Source organism: Vidua chalybeata, chromosome 3 (assembly GCF_026979565.1).
Source record: "Vidua chalybeata isolate OUT-0048 chromosome 3, bVidCha1 merged haplotype, whole genome shotgun sequence".
Classification (NCBI taxonomy): Eukaryota; Metazoa; Chordata; class Aves; order Passeriformes; family Viduidae; genus Vidua; species Vidua chalybeata.
In genome coordinates this window covers 107,474,461-107,492,907 of record NC_071532.1, presented here as the reverse complement: position 1 = coordinate 107,492,907, position 18,447 = coordinate 107,474,461, and the positions used below count along the sequence as shown (strand labels likewise).

Sequence of the window (18,447 nt, the reverse complement as noted above, 5' to 3'; positions counted from 1 at the left end):
TACTGGGTTCCACCTCAGAACTGCAGGCATCAAGAGCTAAATGTTTCATTGCCACCAGGGAAAACTCCATCCCAGAGCTCCCAATAAAGGCTCTTGCTATTTGACACCATATTTCATCTGTGCATGTGTTGAAAAGTTTCAGTTGTGTACCTATGTATAGTCCTGCACCAGCAATTTCCAGTGCCAGCCAGAAGGAAAACACAGCATCCTCGGTAACAGAAATCCCTCTGGAGCCAAGTAAACAAAATGACAGCCTTATAAACCAGAAGCATTTGTCCCATTAAGGATTCAATTCATAGACAGAATAACAAGGGATGAATTATTTGGAAGTGTAGACTTTAAGGACATGGGCAATGTAACAGTGACAGAAATGCTGTGACTGCCGGACCTTAGCTTGGGAGTGACTCAGCACAGCAGCTGCTTCCTGGAAAATTAATACTTCAGGCTCCCCAAAATTCCCACAAAGCCTTTGAGAGTTTGCAAAAACCAACCCTGGAAGCCTCATCAGCCATCTGATCTGTCAGTGCTGTGGGGATTAGCACAGGTCTCCCATCCCAGCACAGGGAGGGGAGCTCCCAGCACAGGGAGCCTGCTGGGAGCTCCAGCAGCGACCGTGGGGACTCAAGGCAGTGGCTACCAACAGAAAGCAATCACATTTGAGGTAGCCTTAAAGCTACTTCCTCATGACCCCCAAACTCCAAAATCCCCCTGATCACCATGGGCCCCACCCAGGTGTCCCTGAGCAGAGGCAGCTGTTAAGGAGGTTAAAACAGAATCGTGTCAAGTAACAAACACCTAGTATTTATTAATAAATTAGTACACTGGAAGGCAATTTTTCAATTCATTCCCCTCTTCCCCCACTCCCACCCCTTCCCACAGGGCAGCTCATGCCACCCTCGTATCATTATTTCTTCAAATTGAGCGTAGTACAGACTGTTCATTACGGGAGCATAATAATTGCAAATATAATCAGACAGACTTCTTACGATGCAGCTTTTTGTCCCCCACACCCCCCACCCCCGACCTCTTTTAATAAAAAGTGAAGTGTGATTTGAAGAGACTATTGAGACCACATAAGGTCTTCGGAGAACTTATCGGCCACATCTGTATAAAAAACAAGAGACACGAGTGTAAAAGCATAGCTTGGTTTAAGTCTTACAGCACGAGGAGAGCGGGACCACCGGCGGCCTTCGCCTCCCCACGTCCAGCACCGGCTCCCTTTGGGGCCCCACCATTCCCACATGTGGCAAGGCAGGATAACTCCTTACATTCGACTGGAGGCAAAGGATCTTTCCATTGCCTTGAAGGTTAGTGGGGCTTGACCCTTTTCCTTGTGGTTTAAGCTGTAGCGTATTAGGAGCGCGATGCTTTGTCTGGGTGAAAATCATACAATAAATAACCGTGCTAGTAAAACCTCAGCAATGGATATGAGCCAAACAAGAGTACATAAAAAAAAAAAGAGTCAGCTCGGGTGGGAAGCTTAGCTGCATTAAAAGACAGTAACCAGCAACAATTAAGGTGGGATTTTTGCATGATTTTGCCATTTACTGCCCTGAGGCGAAGGGAAGTGGTGGGACATGGTCACTCCGAGCGACAGCTTTGACAGAGGAAGGGGATTACAGAGCAATCCCCAATTTGACATGTTACATTACACCAGATTCGTGATCTTTCAGTTCATTAACTGCGGTTTTGGATTTTTTTTGTTTGCTTGCTTTTTTTTTTTTTTAAAGTGCATCGGCTGATCTGATAGGAATGAGAACAAGGAGAAGAGAGGCTTGGGGAAGGGGCAGAGGGTGCAAAGACTTGGACTGAGCGATAGAGTTACAGTGGAGGGGCGCAACGCTGGCAAACTGCACCCCCTCCAAAAACCAAGGACACCTCAATGAAAATACTGGCCGTATATTCTACAAAAAATCCCGCCTGCGTATTGTTGGTCATCTTAACGAGTGCCAAGCTAGCTCTAGCAGATATTTGGAGAGCGTGCGGTGACCCAGTGCCTACAGTAAATCGGGAAGGTGGCTATAGACAGAGTCCAGGAGGGTCTGACTGGCTTCCTGGCTCTTGACTCCAGCGATCTCAAATAGCCTGTCCAGCTTGTCTTCGGCCTGCGGGATCTCCTCGATCACGTGGAGCTCCTCGGGGTTGAGGATGTGCAGCATGTCGTCAAAGATGGGCTGCAGGTCGCACGGGTCCAAGCGCACCTGGCGCAGGACGGTGTCCTTCTTTTCTGTAGGAGGAAAGGGGATTGGTCAAGAAACTCCCCAAGAAACCTCTGCTAGCCAGGGCTTGTTCTTAGCCCATCTCCTGATGCCACCTGTGGAGAGGGACATGCCAGAAGGAGAATTGAGGGATAAGGTGGAGGGTGACAAGTGATAGGGATGAGGGAAGATGGGGAAGGCAGTGCTGCCGAGGCACCTCAGCCAGGATCCTGCAAGAGCAAACACAGCATTTGTAAATGCTGAATGGCCAATTCGGAAAAGCGAGGGCAGGAGAGGAGCCAAAAAAGCTGAATTCTGCTGTTTCAAGTTGTTTTCGTTGGGTCAGCTTTATTTTCACACTCAAGTATAAATTTGGTAGATTGACTGAGCTAATTGTTTCACCTTCATCAGAAATTAAATGCAGCAAGTTAAATGCAGTAAATTAAAGCCCCTAAAACAAAGGGGGATGATGAGGACCAAGAGTGAAAAAAATTTTAAAAAACCCGAAATAAGAATCAGTCTGGAAATTACATTCTCTGGTGTAGAAATCTAATGTAGAAATGCACAGGCCTACGCAAGAGCCAAAAGTCAGGAGAAACAGCCCCAAAAACCCAGTGATGCTACAACTTCCCTGGCAGAACTTCAAAGAGTTAAAAGCCTTTAAAGATCTTTTTCTGTCTCAAGTCTTTATCATCTTTGCTAACAGGATATTCTGGTCAGGAATGATCTCTCTCCCGGGAGAGCCAGCTTTCCCAGTTATTTACTTCAATGGTATCGCGTGTTGGGCAGCTCTACCATGTGTGCTGATCACATGGGACATGCCATGGTGTCCCTTCTGTCCTCCCACTCTGGCCCTGAGTTGGTTTTGGTACCTTTGGTAATAAAAGAGCCTGTCCGGCTGAGCGCGGAGGAGCCGCTGGAGGTGGAGTCGCAGCGCAGGAGAGGCTCGGCTTCGTCGACAAAGAAGCATTTCTTCTCAGAAGGAGAGGGCTCCACGGTGAGCACGGCCGCCTCGGGGGGCTTGGGGCTGGGCGTGGGCGCAGGGCTCACCGGGCTGGGGCTCACCGGCAGCGCCAGCTTGTCACCTTCCAGCTTTGAGGGGAGGAAAGAGAGGGAAAATTAACTGGGGGGATGCTACACAACAGGTAACACCCAAACCCACCTGCATCCTGGCTTTCAAAACATTCCAGCCCACCCTCAGCAAGGGGTGACCTGTTCTGCTGGCTCACAACAGGCACAGGAGGTGACCCAGGGTGGACATCAGCACTGGCATTTGGCACATCAGGCAGGAGCGGTACACAACCCACAATCCTTGGGACACCTGGGAGGAGCAACTACAGCACCAGGATGGCACGTGCAACCTCAGCAGAACATTTTAGGTGGGCTCTCCTTCTCAGACTCAGTTTATTAAAACCTAAAGCACAGCTCTTGGGGGCAAGAGGTGATGATGCCCAAAATCTGCTCCACACCTCTTGTTTGCTAAAAGCTGGCTCCACAGCTCCAGCCAGTGCCAAGGCAGCAGGAGGAGGGGCTGTGAGACCCTTCAGTGATCTCCAGTGAAGCACATGGCTCTGGCAGCTCCACTGACTAGCTCCACATCAAATTAATGATTTGTTTGCCCCATCTCATCCCGGCTCCAGAGAGCATCCCATTAAAGCCTGATGGAAAAGTCCATCCCACCAGACTCCAAGTTCAGAGCAAGGAAGGACAGGCAGGAGCTGGCACTGACCACAGTGTCACCCAAGTGCTTTTGCTTTTTCCTGTCCTGGATGTGAGCCAAGGGCAAATGTTCAGCTCCACAGTTCCGAAGACATCAGGAGCAGCAAGCACTGCTGGGAAGCGCTGCACTGGAAAGCAGCACCATTTGACAAGTGACAGAACAAGATGAAATGGCCTCAAGTTGTGCTAGGGGAGGTTTAGACTGGGTATTAGGAAAAAATTATTCGCCAAAAGAGTGGTCAGGAATCGTAATAGGCTGCCCAGGGTAGTGGTGAAATCACCATCCCTGGAGGCATTAAAAAAATGGATGTGGCAGTTGGGGACATAGTTTAATGGTGGACTTGGCAGTATTGGGTTAAGGATTGGACTCGATGATCTTAAATGTTATTTCCAACCTTCACAATTCTATGATTCTGTGAATTTGGGTGCTGGTGTGAACCTGCTTCCTAATTTGACTATACTCTGCATGTTTCTTCTTGGAATTTCTTCCTACCTCCAAGACAGTAGCAAACATTATCTACCCTTCTCTGCCTCTCAACATCCCCTCAGGGCGCAAATCTCAAGGAGAGCATTTCTAGTTCTCACTCCCTGCAGGTCACAAGGCCCCTCTAAACAGGTTATTTTAAGGGCCATCCAATATTTAACCTTTTTCCCCAACCTCATGTCCCTGCTTGACCTGCCAATGAAAAGAATTGCAAGCCCTGTGCCCATGCAATTCCCTCTCCCAACAGCATTTCACAACCCTCTTTTCTTCTACAGAGGGAAGATCAGGCTATTCCTGCTAACAGGCTTTACCTACAACCCAGGGATGAAATGCAAAATTGGGATTAAGGGCTGTGGGAAAGGGAGCTGCTGAGCCACCTCCGCACCAGCATGGATGTGCCTGAACATTCCTCATCCGTGTTGAGGAATTCGCCACCCACAAATCACATGTCTGCTGGGACGCCCATTAGTTCACATTAAATTAACATTGAAGTCTGTTCCTGGTAGAATAAAAGGGGTTTTTTCTCCCCTCATTGAAAATAAACAGGGGAGGATTTGTTCTAGCACAGTGCATTACGCAATAGGCATGTTAAAAATAAAAGTCAGCTTTAATTTTTAATTAAAAGAATCTGCCTTCTCCTCTGAAATTCCCTTTCCAGTACAGCTCATCATGGAGAATCAGCTATGGCCATTAAGGGGGAATATCAAGGGAAGGACCAGGACAGCAGCTGGCCACTTTCCAAATTGTAATATGTTCTGATATCCCCTGTAAAAATAACACAGGCTTTAGGGGTTAGTTTTTCCTTGTGCAGCTCATCTACCTAATATTCAACCACAAACCCAACTACCAATTCCCAAAAAGGAGCCTGATAACCAAGCAACAACTGGCCAAGGGAGGGCAGGGAGCAGACAGCTGCCCCAGCTCTGTCTTCCCAGAACCAACTCATTTGAAGTTTAATTAAACAGCTGCTAAAACACACTAGGAAAGACAAAATCACCCGAGGTTATTTGACTGTAGCTGTCCCGGGAGCCCAAAGCTTTCCAAATAGCTGAACAGTTGCAAGCTTGAGGCAAAGCAAACAGGATGCTTGGATGCATGTTAATGTTTAAACCACGGGAAGAAAGCAACTGGGAATGAGGGCTTGGAAAGACCAGGGAATGCAAAAGGTTGTTGTGAGGTGAAGCCTGTGGAATAGGTGTAAAAACACATTATTCATAGCCTGTGACTCACAGCGTTGAAACCACCTTGGCCATTCCTATTTTTATGAACGGTGGTGATCGGGTGAAACCAAGCTCTGGCTGGGGAAAAAAAACCCAAAAAACCCTCTTGCAACCCTTTTGCCTTTCCAGAGCTATGGGATTTCTCACCTTTACATCCTCATTGCTGGGCTCCTGCGCTTGCCACTGGGGCTGCATCTGTGCCTGCAAAGAGAGACACGTGGGACACTGTTAGATGCACAGTCCAGCACGGAAACCAAAGGCACTGTCACAGTGGCTTTGTCACAACAGCAGCCTCCTACCACCCATCAGAGGTGCTCTGCCAGGTATTTTTTTTTAGTTTTTTCTTTTTTTGAGCACTGCACCAAGAGATTTTCCATGCTAAAAAATATTAATAAAAAAAAATCCTAAAAGCTACTGTGTACTTGCAGCCCTTTAGACTGCAGTTCAAACACCAGCATCCTCTTGGATCCCAATGCAGCTGGGAGGGTGCTCTAAGCAGCTCAGGGTGTCTGAAGGCCCTTCCTAAAAGGAAGAAAAAGGGACAGAAGGGGATAGGGGCAGGAGAAGACACAGGCTTGGCTTTGTCTTCTTTCACAGCTGCTCTCACCAGCTCTGTTTGAATGGGTTGGTCCCATTTGCTGCCTCCGTTTTACAGTACTGCAATAAAAACTTAGCTCAGACAAACAGAAACTGCAGCTGCTGTGTTAATATTAGGAAGGAGCAGCAGCAGGCACTAAAAAACACCCTTCCCTCAGGCGATGCTTCCCAGCAATTCCTCCTGCCGCAACCAGGCAGGAACAAAGCAGGCCGGCTGCTGCTGAGGGTGGCTGTGCACACTCCGGCATGTGGGGGGGATAAATTTAGCACCGAGGCAGTCACTTCCCAGATTCCCTGCCAGAAGGTGACACCCGACTGACACCAGCCCTTATTCCCAGGTCTGTTATGCCTCCGTAGGGAATGTAGCAGGAAAAACCCTGGCACATGGAGCGGGGTGGGCCGGGCAGCAGCCCGGCACAGGTGATGCTGCAGGCAGAGTGCTGCTGGTGTGGAATGCTCTTGCTGTGGACCCCACAGGGGTAGGGAGGATCTCTGTGGATCAGCAGCTTCGTGGTGTTTGGGGGTCCCCCCTGGGGGCAGACAGACAGATCCTGGCAGGTTAAACACCACTGGCAGGGCCATGAGGTCTCACCGAGGTGTCAGAGAAGGGCAGTGATGGTGTGTGCTGCTGCAGAGCACAAGGCATGTCCCCTGCCAGGATGGGAAGACCATGAGGGTGCTGGGGTGGGAAAGCCCAAATTTCCTCTCTGTGCCCTTCACCTCACCCGTGTGGTTTCAGGAGAATGCTCGACCCCTCTCTGTGGTAGAGCCTCTTCCCTTAACACAAGGCAGCCCTGGGGAAGAGGGCTCAAGTCAAGTCTCACATGGCTCGGGATGGGCAGTGCTGGGTCTGGGCAGTGTTTAGATGCCATAACCAAAACTGCAGCCACCCACAGAGGAAATGGCTCTTCCCCATCAGCCCTGCCCTGGCTGTCTGTGGGCCGAGTGCTTCTCAAGCAGATAATTTCTCCAGGAGAGCCTCTGTTAGCTTCTCCATTCTGTGGATTTGCCCACTCACTTTTTCAACTCAAACCATAATGAAGAGGTGATGAAACCCTGATGAAGAGGTTCCAAACCAAATTACAGGCTGAGTTAGTTGATACTGAGTTTGGCTAGCAGAAGAAACCATCTTCTAGTTTCCTCTTATGCTCCCAAATCCATCACACTGCAAACACAGACCCCAGGAGATGTGGCCACCATATCAGGGAAACCTCAATCTCAGTGCATATATAAGGTTTATATTTTTTGTGTTTATGCTGTTTCTCTTTGCATTACTTTATGAATTACTAAATTTTGCTTATTGCACATTCTCCAGCATAGTTCAAACCCAATGTCAGTTTGCTGAAAATTGAGTCATGGCTTAGAGCAAACCTGGAGTGATGCTCACTCCAGCAAAACCCAGCCAGCCCTACACCTTCCTCAGGGCTCTGGCCACTTCACCTTACAGCTTTGTGCCTCAAATAAAACCTGATGCAACTCCAGAAGGCAATTTTGCTCTTTTCCTGGTTTCCTGGGCACTTCCCAGCCCTCAGACCACAGGCCCCTCTGGCTGGGAAATGCATCGGACAGCTTTACTCTCACACCACTGCTGGCACATGAACACAGCATAAACTTAATTCCTAATTACTGGGCCCAGCCCAGTCCTGCATTGCCACAAGAGGAAGTGAAGGAGATGGGTGGGAGCTGACAGGGACAGAGTTTGAGGACACTGCTCCAGGCTCTTGACTACCCCCTCAGGGTTTTGACCTGGGAAAGAGCAAGAGACGGAGCCACAAGGCCCTGCCACAGCCACGTGCGTGGACATGGGGTTGCTTTCACATCCTCTTCTCCCCTGAAATACCCCAAAACCCCAGAGCTTAACCTCACACCAGCCCCAGCCTTGACACATCTGCTGACTCACGGGATTATATGCAGCACGAAATTAGCCACAAAACTAAACCTTGCTAGGCTTGGGGCTGTAGGCTTCCTCTCTCCACTTTCAACATCTGCCTTATTCACGGTTTGGCTTTGTTTCTCAGCTTTGCTGAGGCTGTGCTGCTGAATGCCCTGAGCGAGGCTGTTTGCTTCCCTTCCATCCAGCCCCCGAAATATTTCAGCCGAGGCCAGCAGAGCCATAAATAAAATGATAAGAGCTTAAAGCACTGTTCACAGCAGGACACTCAGGGGAGCCAATGCAGCCCAGCTATGCCAGCTCCACCCCAGGCCAGCCCAGGTGAGCGCAGAGCCCCTTGCTAGCTGCAAAATGCTGTTATGCACCACAAAAAAAAAAAAAAAATACCCTCATTACCCAGTGGATACTGGTAAAAATCAGTTTTTCTGATATTAACCCCAAAAAATGGAGAATTGCAGTTTGCTGGGATGGCAGGGAGAAACCTCTCCCTTCTTCCCCCCCACTGTTTTTGTTGTCAGCACCACTAATTTGGGATGTGCCTGTGCCTGATAAGCAGTGCCCAGGCTTGCCACTGTCTGGCAAACCTGCCTGTGAGGGCAGAGATTTTGCAAACCTTGAGTCTAACAAACATTTGTGGCCAGGGCCAGGCTTTAACAGGAGCCCTGTGAGTTAAATGCACCCCTAAAAACCTCCCCACAGCTTCTGAACTCACTATATTTTCTGGCTCAGCTGCAAAAAATCCCCCAGCAAAATGATTCAGAGGGCTAATCTCGGTTTAACCTAAATTCATCCAGCGCCATGCAAAACCAACATAATCTCCCACAGCTATAAAAGCAGGCAAGTCTGCAGCAGAGCTGTTCCTCACCTGAAGGAAAATGTTCCTGCTGCATGCTGTAACACTCCAGAGACTCTCATTAATTCCCCTATTCCTATCAGGGGTTGTAAGTATTTGGATTTTGGAGCATGAAAGGCTGTCGACGGAACAGGGCACTACAGGAGAGAGCAGCTTTGCCTCCATAGGTTTTACAAGCTGAAGGCAGACACCAGATAAAGGATTTAAGGGAAGGATGCAATAGTGGGTGGGATGAAATGTGTTTAGGGCACTGGTTTGCCATCTGAGAACTACAGTGTCCAATAACAACTTTTACCCATGACTTGGGGGTGTCAGTGCTTTCTTACGACACAGGAATCGTGCAGAGGGATGGGGAAACTCCATTTTGCACCCAGGGATGCAGGGCAGAGCCAAAGGCATCCTGGACAGCACAGCCATCCATGCATCCATCTCTCCTGGGCTCATGTAGGATACACCAGCACGTGTTGGAGACTTGCTGCTGGCTCAGGTGACCCTAAAGGCATCGTCCTATTATCTGGACACAAAATGGTTTGGGTTGGAAGGGATCTTAAAGCTCATCTTGTTCCAACACCCTGCCATGGGCAGGGACACCTTCCTCTAAACCAGGTTGCTCTAAGCCCTGTCCAACCTGGCTTTGAACACTTAGAGGAATGGGACATCTACAACCTCTCTGGGCAATTTAGCCACAGGGAGGATGCATGCATTTGCATTGCTTATGAGAGTCCTCATTCACCCTGCAGCACCAAAAACTCTTTTCATTCTTTTTTGTTGTTTTTGGGTTTTTTTTGCAAGACTCCTTCTGCAGAGCTGGAGACCACAGCGCCCACTCTTGCCACCAACAGGGTGACCCGTTCCTCTGGATCAAACCGCTTTGGTGCAGAGAGAAACTGCCTCAATTTATCTGTGTTTGGATAGACAAATCACCCAGAGCCAAACCTCAATTAGCTCTAACTAAAGGCTTTCCAACCAGCAGATTAAAAAAAACCCAAAGATCAACCTCCACGCCTGCTCCTGGCACCAAGCTCTTGGCTTCCTGGACTGCTGTGATGATGATGAGCCACCAGCACAATTCTCCAGGGATTTGGTCTCCCATGCACAAATTGCTTCCAGTGTTCCCTGCAGGGCCATTGTATCACCACCCACATCGACAGCACAGGAGCCAGCTCAGCGGGAGGAGGCAGACAGGTTCCAGCAGGCAGCATCTCACAGAAACACAATGTGCTGCCCTGCTGGATCTGTACCCTGGGGTGCTGCCAGGCTGTGACACCCCACACACAGCTCCAGAATCTCCAGGGCAGGGCAGTGGCCAACTCCTAAGGTTGATAATGAGGGATGCTCATCTGAAAAAGCCCAATCAGGTGAATAGGGAAAGAGGATGTGACAGCTTGGGTGAATTTGTTAAAAAATAACTCCTTTGCTGAAATTAGCCAAATTTCTCATGTGGACTCAACCCACCTGCTTGAAAGATCAACAACCCAATTTTACTCATTTCTAGAAAAACAAGTGAAACTGACGGGGAACCACCCCAGGGTCCAGGTGTGCTGGACACTAGAAAAGACAACACACTGTTTTAAAAAGCAAAGAGACACAGGAAAGCTGTTTGGGAGGTTCAGGAGACTTGCATACAGTTATCCTTGAGATTTGGGTTGGCTTATTCTCTGGAGCATCTGCTTGCTGTATTTTCAGAGTTATGGGCACAGCTTGTGGTTACTCCATCACTGGGAGTCCTCCACCCTGACAGGTCACCCCATAAACCCTGCTCATGGAGCCGCCACCTGCATTCTGTACTGTTTGATGAGCATAACCTGATGGTCCTGGCCAAAAGAGCCAGGGGCATTCAGCACTGCACAGCCCAAGTCTGTTAATTATGTGCCGTGCTGTGGAACAAGTCCCGTGTTTTATCCAACGTCCTTGCCCAGAGCTTTGTCACAGTATTCAAAGTCAAAGCAGCAAATAAAAGGACACAGGTTACTACCTGCTCCAGGAGAGCAAGAGGACAACGTGTCCTTCTGGGACAGTGCACATGCTAGAAACTTTTAACTCGTATTTGCAAAATAGCAATTTTCTCTGCTTGTCTTCTCTTCCTAAACATAGCTTTGCCTTGGGTTTTTTAATTTTATTTTTTCCACCAATGAGAAGGCCACATGCTGCTTAGTTACCAGGAACTGAAAGGAAAAAAACAGCAACTGAGCAGCAGCAGGTAAGATCAGGCAGCTGGCAAAGCTAACCTATCCAAGATCTCAGCAGGATGTTCAGCACACACCTGACTCAGGGTCTCTCTGAAACACAAGCCCAGGGCTCCTGCCAACACATCCCAACTTCTGATTTCATACAATGGTCACAAAGGAATAAGGTCTTTCATACACTAAACAAAATAATTTATATGACACAGTGAAGGGATCAAATGAAATAATTTAAGATATGCAACTCGGTGAAGGGATCACAGTCCCTCATATAAGGGGAGGTCTGTGATGGTCAAAGCAGAATTTGGGAATCCCCTGCCCTGACAAATGCTCTGTTTCAGAAGCTCTATTGTGACCAAAGTTCCATCTTCCCAAATCCCCCACCAGGGAGGTCTGCAACCTGCTCCCCTTTGGGTCTGGGTCAGTGCTAAGGCAATGGGAAATGCTTCACCAACCAGTTTAGGGGGAAGAGCCATACCTCAAACACCACCATCTCCATCTTGTCCCATTGGCTTCTATGTTCAGAAAAAGCCCAACTCGTCACCTTTACAAACACTTCTTGCAGATCAGTGAGTTACCAGAGCCAAAAAACTGAAACAAGTAAGGCAGCAGTGGCCAAAACAAATCTGCAAAGGTCACTGAAGCACCTCCTGATGACTTACACCCAGCTGAGAACCTACTGCAGGGATCTTCTGCAGCAATTTATTTATTCTCCCAAAATATAGGACAGTTTAAGGCCAGCACTGCCAAAGAAGAGCAACAACTCTGGAGGACTGCATGCACAGCCTCCCCCATGCCACCAGTCACCTGTTTGGAGGAATCAACACTTAGTGCTCAAGGGTACTTGGGACTTCTCACAAGGCATTTGAGAGCAAGTTTAAAGGGGGATGCTTTTTCCTCCATGTCCCTGGCACAAGGGCTCATGTACCAGATCCTCCTGGTGATCTCCAAAGATATATGCAAAGCACGTGGGACTCTAGAGCCCATCAAAACTTTGACTGGGATTTGAGCAGACATTGGCAAAGCCTTGCTCAAAAGCAATGCACAGCTTCAACAGAAGCCCCAAGGAGCTCCATGAAGAGAGGGAGCTACTTGGCCATGAGCTAATAAGCTCAAGGCCACGGTCGTGTCCCACGCCACCACATCTCACAAGGTGAGACCTGCACCAAAGCCCAGCCCGGCGTTACCGGCGTGGTGTCCTCCATGAGGCCGCGGATCTTCTCCACCACGTCGTTGCGGCGGTGCTGGCGGAGCGCACTGATGAGCTGGGCCAGGCTGGCCTCGGGCCCGCGGATGGTCCAGTGCTGCAGGGCGGCGTAGGCGCGCTCGTGGTCGGCCGCGTAGCCGTTGGAGAAAGCTGCCACCTCCCGCTCGCTGGCGTTGCACAGGAACTGGTAGATGTCCTTCCACTGGCTCCCCACCTGGGCCGCCACCAGCTTGAGGATGTCGATGCCTGCGGGGCAGAGAAGCCAGAGGTGAGGCAGTGGGGTCTGCAGGCATCAGGTCTAGCAAAGCTTCTCTCATCCCCAAATGGCCACGCTTTGCTTTTCTTGGGTAGGTCTTTTGAGATTTTGTTGTAATTATTATTATTGTTGTTTTAACACCTTTTTTGAGTTCAGGCTGCAGAGAACCAGTGTCCATAACATGTTGAACAGCTTCTATGCATGTAAACTGACCCATCAGTTAATCCAACACACTCTGAAATCAGTAATTTACTTGTAAAATGTCCTGCACTCTTTAGCACAGGATGACCCTGGGTACTCAGCCACCACACGGCTGCAGGATCAGCACATGCTCACCCACACACCTGCCCTGCAGCCACTGCCTTGAGAGAGAGCTGGATTAAGAGGTGAGTCACCAAAGCACCTCTATAAAGATGAATATTTCCATAACAAGCACATACAACAGCTAGGATTACATTCAGAGCCATTTCCAGTGCAGACAGGCAGGATGACTCAGTTATGAGCTAGGAGATGCTCTGTCAGGTGAGCATTGGGTGAATGAAAGATCTGCTAGGAAACTAGACAGCAAAAAGGCAGTTTCCCCCAGAAAAGCACTTGAGACATCTGGCTCAAGACCGTGAGGGTTTTCTCTGTGTAGGTCAGGGAGCAATGCAAACAGCACACTTATCCTTGAGTCTACTACAGGTCAGGAGTCAAAGATTCAAATAAAGCCGTATCTCCTCCAAAATAACTAATTAACCCTGCTTTATCAAGCTGAGCAACACCTTGTTTCAACCAGCAACGTGAAGGGTCAGCATCTGTGAGCTGCAAAGAGAAACTCACTTTTTCCTGAGAGATAACCACACCTTGTGTTTCCTCCCGAGCCAGTGTGCCCCCATGGCTAGAGGGAGCACTTCTCTTTCCCTCTGCAGGCACAACAGCAAAAATAGCTGCTTACAGAAGAATATCATAGCTGGGGTTTTTCCAGCTGCCCTAAAATTTAACACTTTCTAATGCACTTTAACCTGCACCAAAACCTCCCACTGCACCTTCAGTTCACAGCTCTGATACAGCCAAATATACAAAAAAAATCTATAGAAACTATACAGACTGATATAGGTATCCTGTTTTATGCATGTGCATGCATATATACACACATGGATATATGGCACACATTCTTGTATCTCTCTATGTATTACATAGACATTTTATAAAGATGTGTGTATATATATGTGTGTATGGCCTGGACACCAGATGTCCACCAAAGCTGTTCTATACCTGCCTTCCTCAGCTGAGAAAATATAAAAAGATGTAACAAAAGGCTCAAGGGTTGAGATACAGGCAAGGAGAAATCCCTCATCAGTGACTGTCACTGGCAAACCAGACTCAGCTTGGGGAAATCAGTTTTACTTTTTGCTAATCAAAGCAGAACAGGGTAATGGGAAATAAAAACGAAATCCCTTCCCACCCATCTCTCCCTTTTTCCCAGGATTAACTTCACTCCTAAATTCTCTTCCTCCTCCCCTGAGCAGTGAGCAGAGAATGGGATCTGTGGTCAGTCCACCACACATTGTCTCTGCTGCTCCTTTCTCCTCATGGGGATGAATCCTCACACTCTTCCCTTGCTCCAGCATGGCAGGTCCCTTCCAGAGGTCCTGCCAGCAAACCTGCTCCAGCGTGGCCTCCTCTTTCCCCCTCCTTTTTCACTGACCCTGGTGCCTGTTCTCACTCCTCTCTCTACTGGCTTAAGTTACCACCTTTTTTTATTTTTGCCCATCTTTTTAAATATGTTGTCCCAGAGACACTCCACCATTCCTGATGGCTTCAGCCTTGGACAGTGGTCGGTCCATTCTAGAGCTGGCTGGCATTGGCTCCCCTGGACACAGGTGAAGCTTTTGGCAGCTTCTCGCAGGACCCACCCTAGTAGCCCCCTGCTATCAAAACCTGACCATACAAACCCAGTACCATATACACACACATCTCTGAAGTATCTATTTGGCCTGATGTATTTTTATATGTATTTGTGTATATCTGTGTATATATTATACATACTTCTGTATATCTCTATATATAACATAGGTATTTTACATATATATGTACATATGCTTATATAAAAAGAAGTATGTAAAAAACTATAAAGCTTCACAAAGATATTTTTGACGAAACCTCTTCTCACTTAAGGAAAGCTTATCAAACCTGCTAAATATAGTCTTTAGTTTTCACTTTCAAACTAGATAACACAGCCTTGAGCCCACAGTTCTTGGAGCATCCACAGACAGTGCTAAACCTGCTCTAAATCAGGAACACCAAAGTACAAACCACATTTGGTACTTCCCCGCCCTCCTCCCACCACAACCACCACACCTCCCTCCCCAGCTGTTACCAGACACGTGCTTGTACCATCTCACATGGGAGTTGTGAGAGCTGGGGCTTCTCCTACCAGAAAAGCTTGGCCCACCAGCCCAGCATGGGGGATGCAGCACACCCAAAAATCCCAAGCAAACCACAGGGCTTGGTTCTAACTATGGAGAAAAGGCTGTGAACCTGCTATTGGAATTTATTCTGGGGTGACTTATGTGACTCAGCTCATTAGATACTGGTGCACACTGCATCACAACAGAGCAGGAATTAAGCCTGGTTTTGTTAATGCTTCCCATTACTCAGATGAAGACCCAGTGGCCCTCAGTTGAAGGGACTGAGCTGTGTGCTTCCAGGTAAATCCCAAATTACTCTCCCTCCATGACTTTGCATCCAGGCTAGCTGTGCAGAAGAACAGGCAGTCCAGACCACACTGGCAGCCAAGCCCTTGTGCCTTCTGATATCACACACCTGGGTTGGTAAGAAGCCTGAAAGACAACTGAGGTTTGGAGTCAGGTCCTTTAGAGCAGAAAATCCAACTGATTTTTGTATAAAACCAGCAAAATGCCTGATTTATGCAGTGCTGCTTGATTTTATCACTGAATCCAGGGGATAAAAAAAAGTAAAAATCCACAAATACAAGGATAGAAAAAGCTCTGCGAGGCTTGTGCACCAAGGTAATGACAGCAATGCAAAGAGGGATAATCATGTGTTGGCACTGCCTATTATATATCCATATATAGATGTATCGATATATAGATAACGACTTATGCACTGAGATACAGATATATACAGGTATATATAGAGAGAATATTTAAGTAATTATCTCACTGTAGAAATCTTGCAGAGCTTCTTTACTCTCTCATATTCAGCATTTTTTTTTTGCTAGGTTGAGATATACATACATATACATATATATATATAAATATACACAGAGAGAGAGAGAGAGAGAGAGAGAGAGAGAGAGAGAGAGAGAATGCTGCCCATTTTTTAATGTACACACACACTTCAAGTGAGCAGCACCAGGTCTCCCTGCCAGTGCTGCCCTGCAGTGAGACAATGAGCTATGGCTGGGTGGGAGCTTTGCCCACACCCACTCCCATGCACATCAAACACACAGAAGCATTAAAACATAATTTGCTGGTTTATGATCCCCATGTGGAACATCTAGTCAGCCCAGAAAAGGAAAAACCCATATACTACCTGCTCCCATGTACTTATTTAATGCTGACAAATCCCAGTGTTTAGGACTGGTGAGAGAAGTCTTCAGCTGCTCACAACTTGATTTGCACCAGTTTTATGCGGCAGCATGACATTTATGTCCAAATGTTCTCGCTCAGGATTTATGACAAAACGCTCACGCTTCTACTGACATTTTCAAGTTTAGTATATTTAATCTCACCGTTCAATAAATTGGGCCCATAAACATGTTTATGTCCCTTGGCTATAACATCCCTGGGCACAAGAACACACCAGGCAGCCGAGGACTTAATGGCGCGTAATAATCTTTGGAGAACAATTGTTCCATTAAAAATGAATTTGGAAATGTCTACCTTAATACTGTAAGAACCTTAAACTCATTTTCTTGCAACTATTAAATGAATTTAAGGCCCATATGTTCGCTACATCCACTACAATATTGTGCAAACAAAACCCAGAGAGATATGAAGGGACGCAGACAAGAGTGCAGATTTGGCTCCAGTCAATAAGAAAAATGTTGTTCCCTCTGCTCTTGAAAAATAAGATTAAAATCATTACATGACAGGCTGCGGATGCACGCTGCCAAGTATTACTGCCCACACTAAAATAAAATGCTTATAATAAGCTTATCATCCTACTACTTCCATATTTCCAGTAGTCCTACAAACTGGAGCAAAAATCCCAGCTCCACCACAGGTCCTGGATCTTCTCCTTCTCCCTGAGCCATGTGGACCTTCTGCCCCCATGCCCATCTGCACACCAGGGCTGGAGATGGTGCTCAAAGACCTCCAGACCACAGCAATCCCAAGTAAAACAGCCAAGCTCAGCAGAGATGGTGCTTTAACCCACACATTTCATGCTTCCCATGTGAGGCTGATCACAGCCACGTTGGTGCTATGCTAAAGCTGCTCCAAGCTCTCCACAGCCTGAGTCGTCCTCCTTTTTTCCCATAGGCCACAGGAACAGACTGGGAGAGCTGTCACCATCCTGCTGCTAAAGTGGGAGACAACTCCACCCCTCTTCCATGTCAGGAACCATCACCACTGATCACCCAGCTTTTCTCATGCCTCAGACAATGGAATTAAAGAGGAACACCCACGGCTGCATCTGACTGCGTTGTGGTTTCGAGATGTGTTTTCCATTGTCAGGAAAAGACAGATTTGATGGATCCAGGACATCCATACATGTCTCAGGTACCTGAGCAGGTGGCATGTCAATTGTTATTATCTTAACACTGAAAGTCTCTAAATGCTGTGCTGGGCTATACCATGTATCCCCCTAATATTTTAAGGTGGTGATAACCACACCTTCAAGCCAGGACAAAGCCAAGATGTTGTGCACAGGCCAGTGGGAAGCCCAAGGGAGTATGTATACACATGGGAACACAGATACAACCAGGCACATCTACAGCCAGAGCAAACTGGGATAAATGGAGACAAGCCTGGAAATGGACAAGTGCCTCCGAGTGGCACAAGCAAACACAAGTCCTACCTCTCCAGAAAGGTCCTCCCTTCAGCTCATCTACAAAGATGCTGAGCTGAAGGGAGGACCTCCCTGGAGAAGCAGGGCCTCCACTTCTCTATAGCCTCCTGTCAGGTAGTTGTACAGAGTGATAAGGTCCCCCCTGAGCCTCCTTTTCTCCAGGCTAAACACCCCCATCTCCCTCAGCTGCTTCTCCTCAGACTTGTGCTCCAGCCCTTCACACCTGCTCCAGTGCCCTTCTCTGGACACTGCTCACCTCTGTCTCATCTTCCCCATAAACGTGATTTCAATTTATTCAGTGACTTCCACTTGCTTGTTTTGAATCTGGTTCAAGATTTTTCCCATCCACTTCCCACTCCTTCAGAAGTGCCCCGCCTCACTGAGGAACAGTTTGATGTAGACAGAGCCATCAGTCCTTCCACGTCACCAAGGTGGTCATCAAACACGCACTTGGGACTTGGCCGGGCTTTAATGCCTTGTTCTGGACAAGCCTCACTGGTCTCCCAGGCCGTGCTATTTGCAGGTTGGACACGGACCCAGTTCCTCAGCATCATTGAGGCCTCAAGCAGGGCAAGGAGCCAGTGTGGTGTAGGGCTGTGACCAGCAGTGCTGGCACGCTCACCTACAGCACCTGCAAGGCACCATTTCTCTTCTCTGCAGTTATTTTTTCACATCTTCAAGCAAACTTGAGAGCAAAGGAAGAGCTGCCCCGCACCCAGCAGCAGATGCAGCAAAGTCAAACCACAGCCACAGAGGTGCTGAGGCTCCTTCCTTTCCCCACCTCTCACAATGTCATTGTTTTCATTCTCAGAGCTCAAGT

At 48.0% G+C, this 18,447-nt stretch overlaps 1 protein-coding gene across 3 annotated transcripts in view; it reads right to left on the bottom strand.

The window, feature by feature from the left end:
• Nucleotides 1–780: 780 nt before the first annotated feature.
• TNFRSF21 (TNF receptor superfamily member 21) overlaps nt 781–18,447 on the bottom strand; it is a 35,092-nt gene continuing 17,425 nt past the window's right edge. For all 3 annotated transcript variants that reach the window (XM_053938961.1, XM_053938962.1, XM_053938964.1), the window contains exons 4-7: nt 12,333–12,598; nt 5,769–5,822; nt 3,071–3,290; nt 781–2,227 (exon numbers count right to left, since the gene is read on the bottom strand). In XM_053938961.1, coding sequence (XP_053794936.1) covers nt 1,998–2,227; nt 3,071–3,290; nt 5,769–5,822; nt 12,333–12,598 — 770 coding nt within the window. In that variant the 3' untranslated portion in view covers nt 781–1,997. The remainder of the gene's footprint in view (nt 2,228–3,070; nt 3,291–5,768; nt 5,823–12,332; nt 12,599–18,447) is intronic.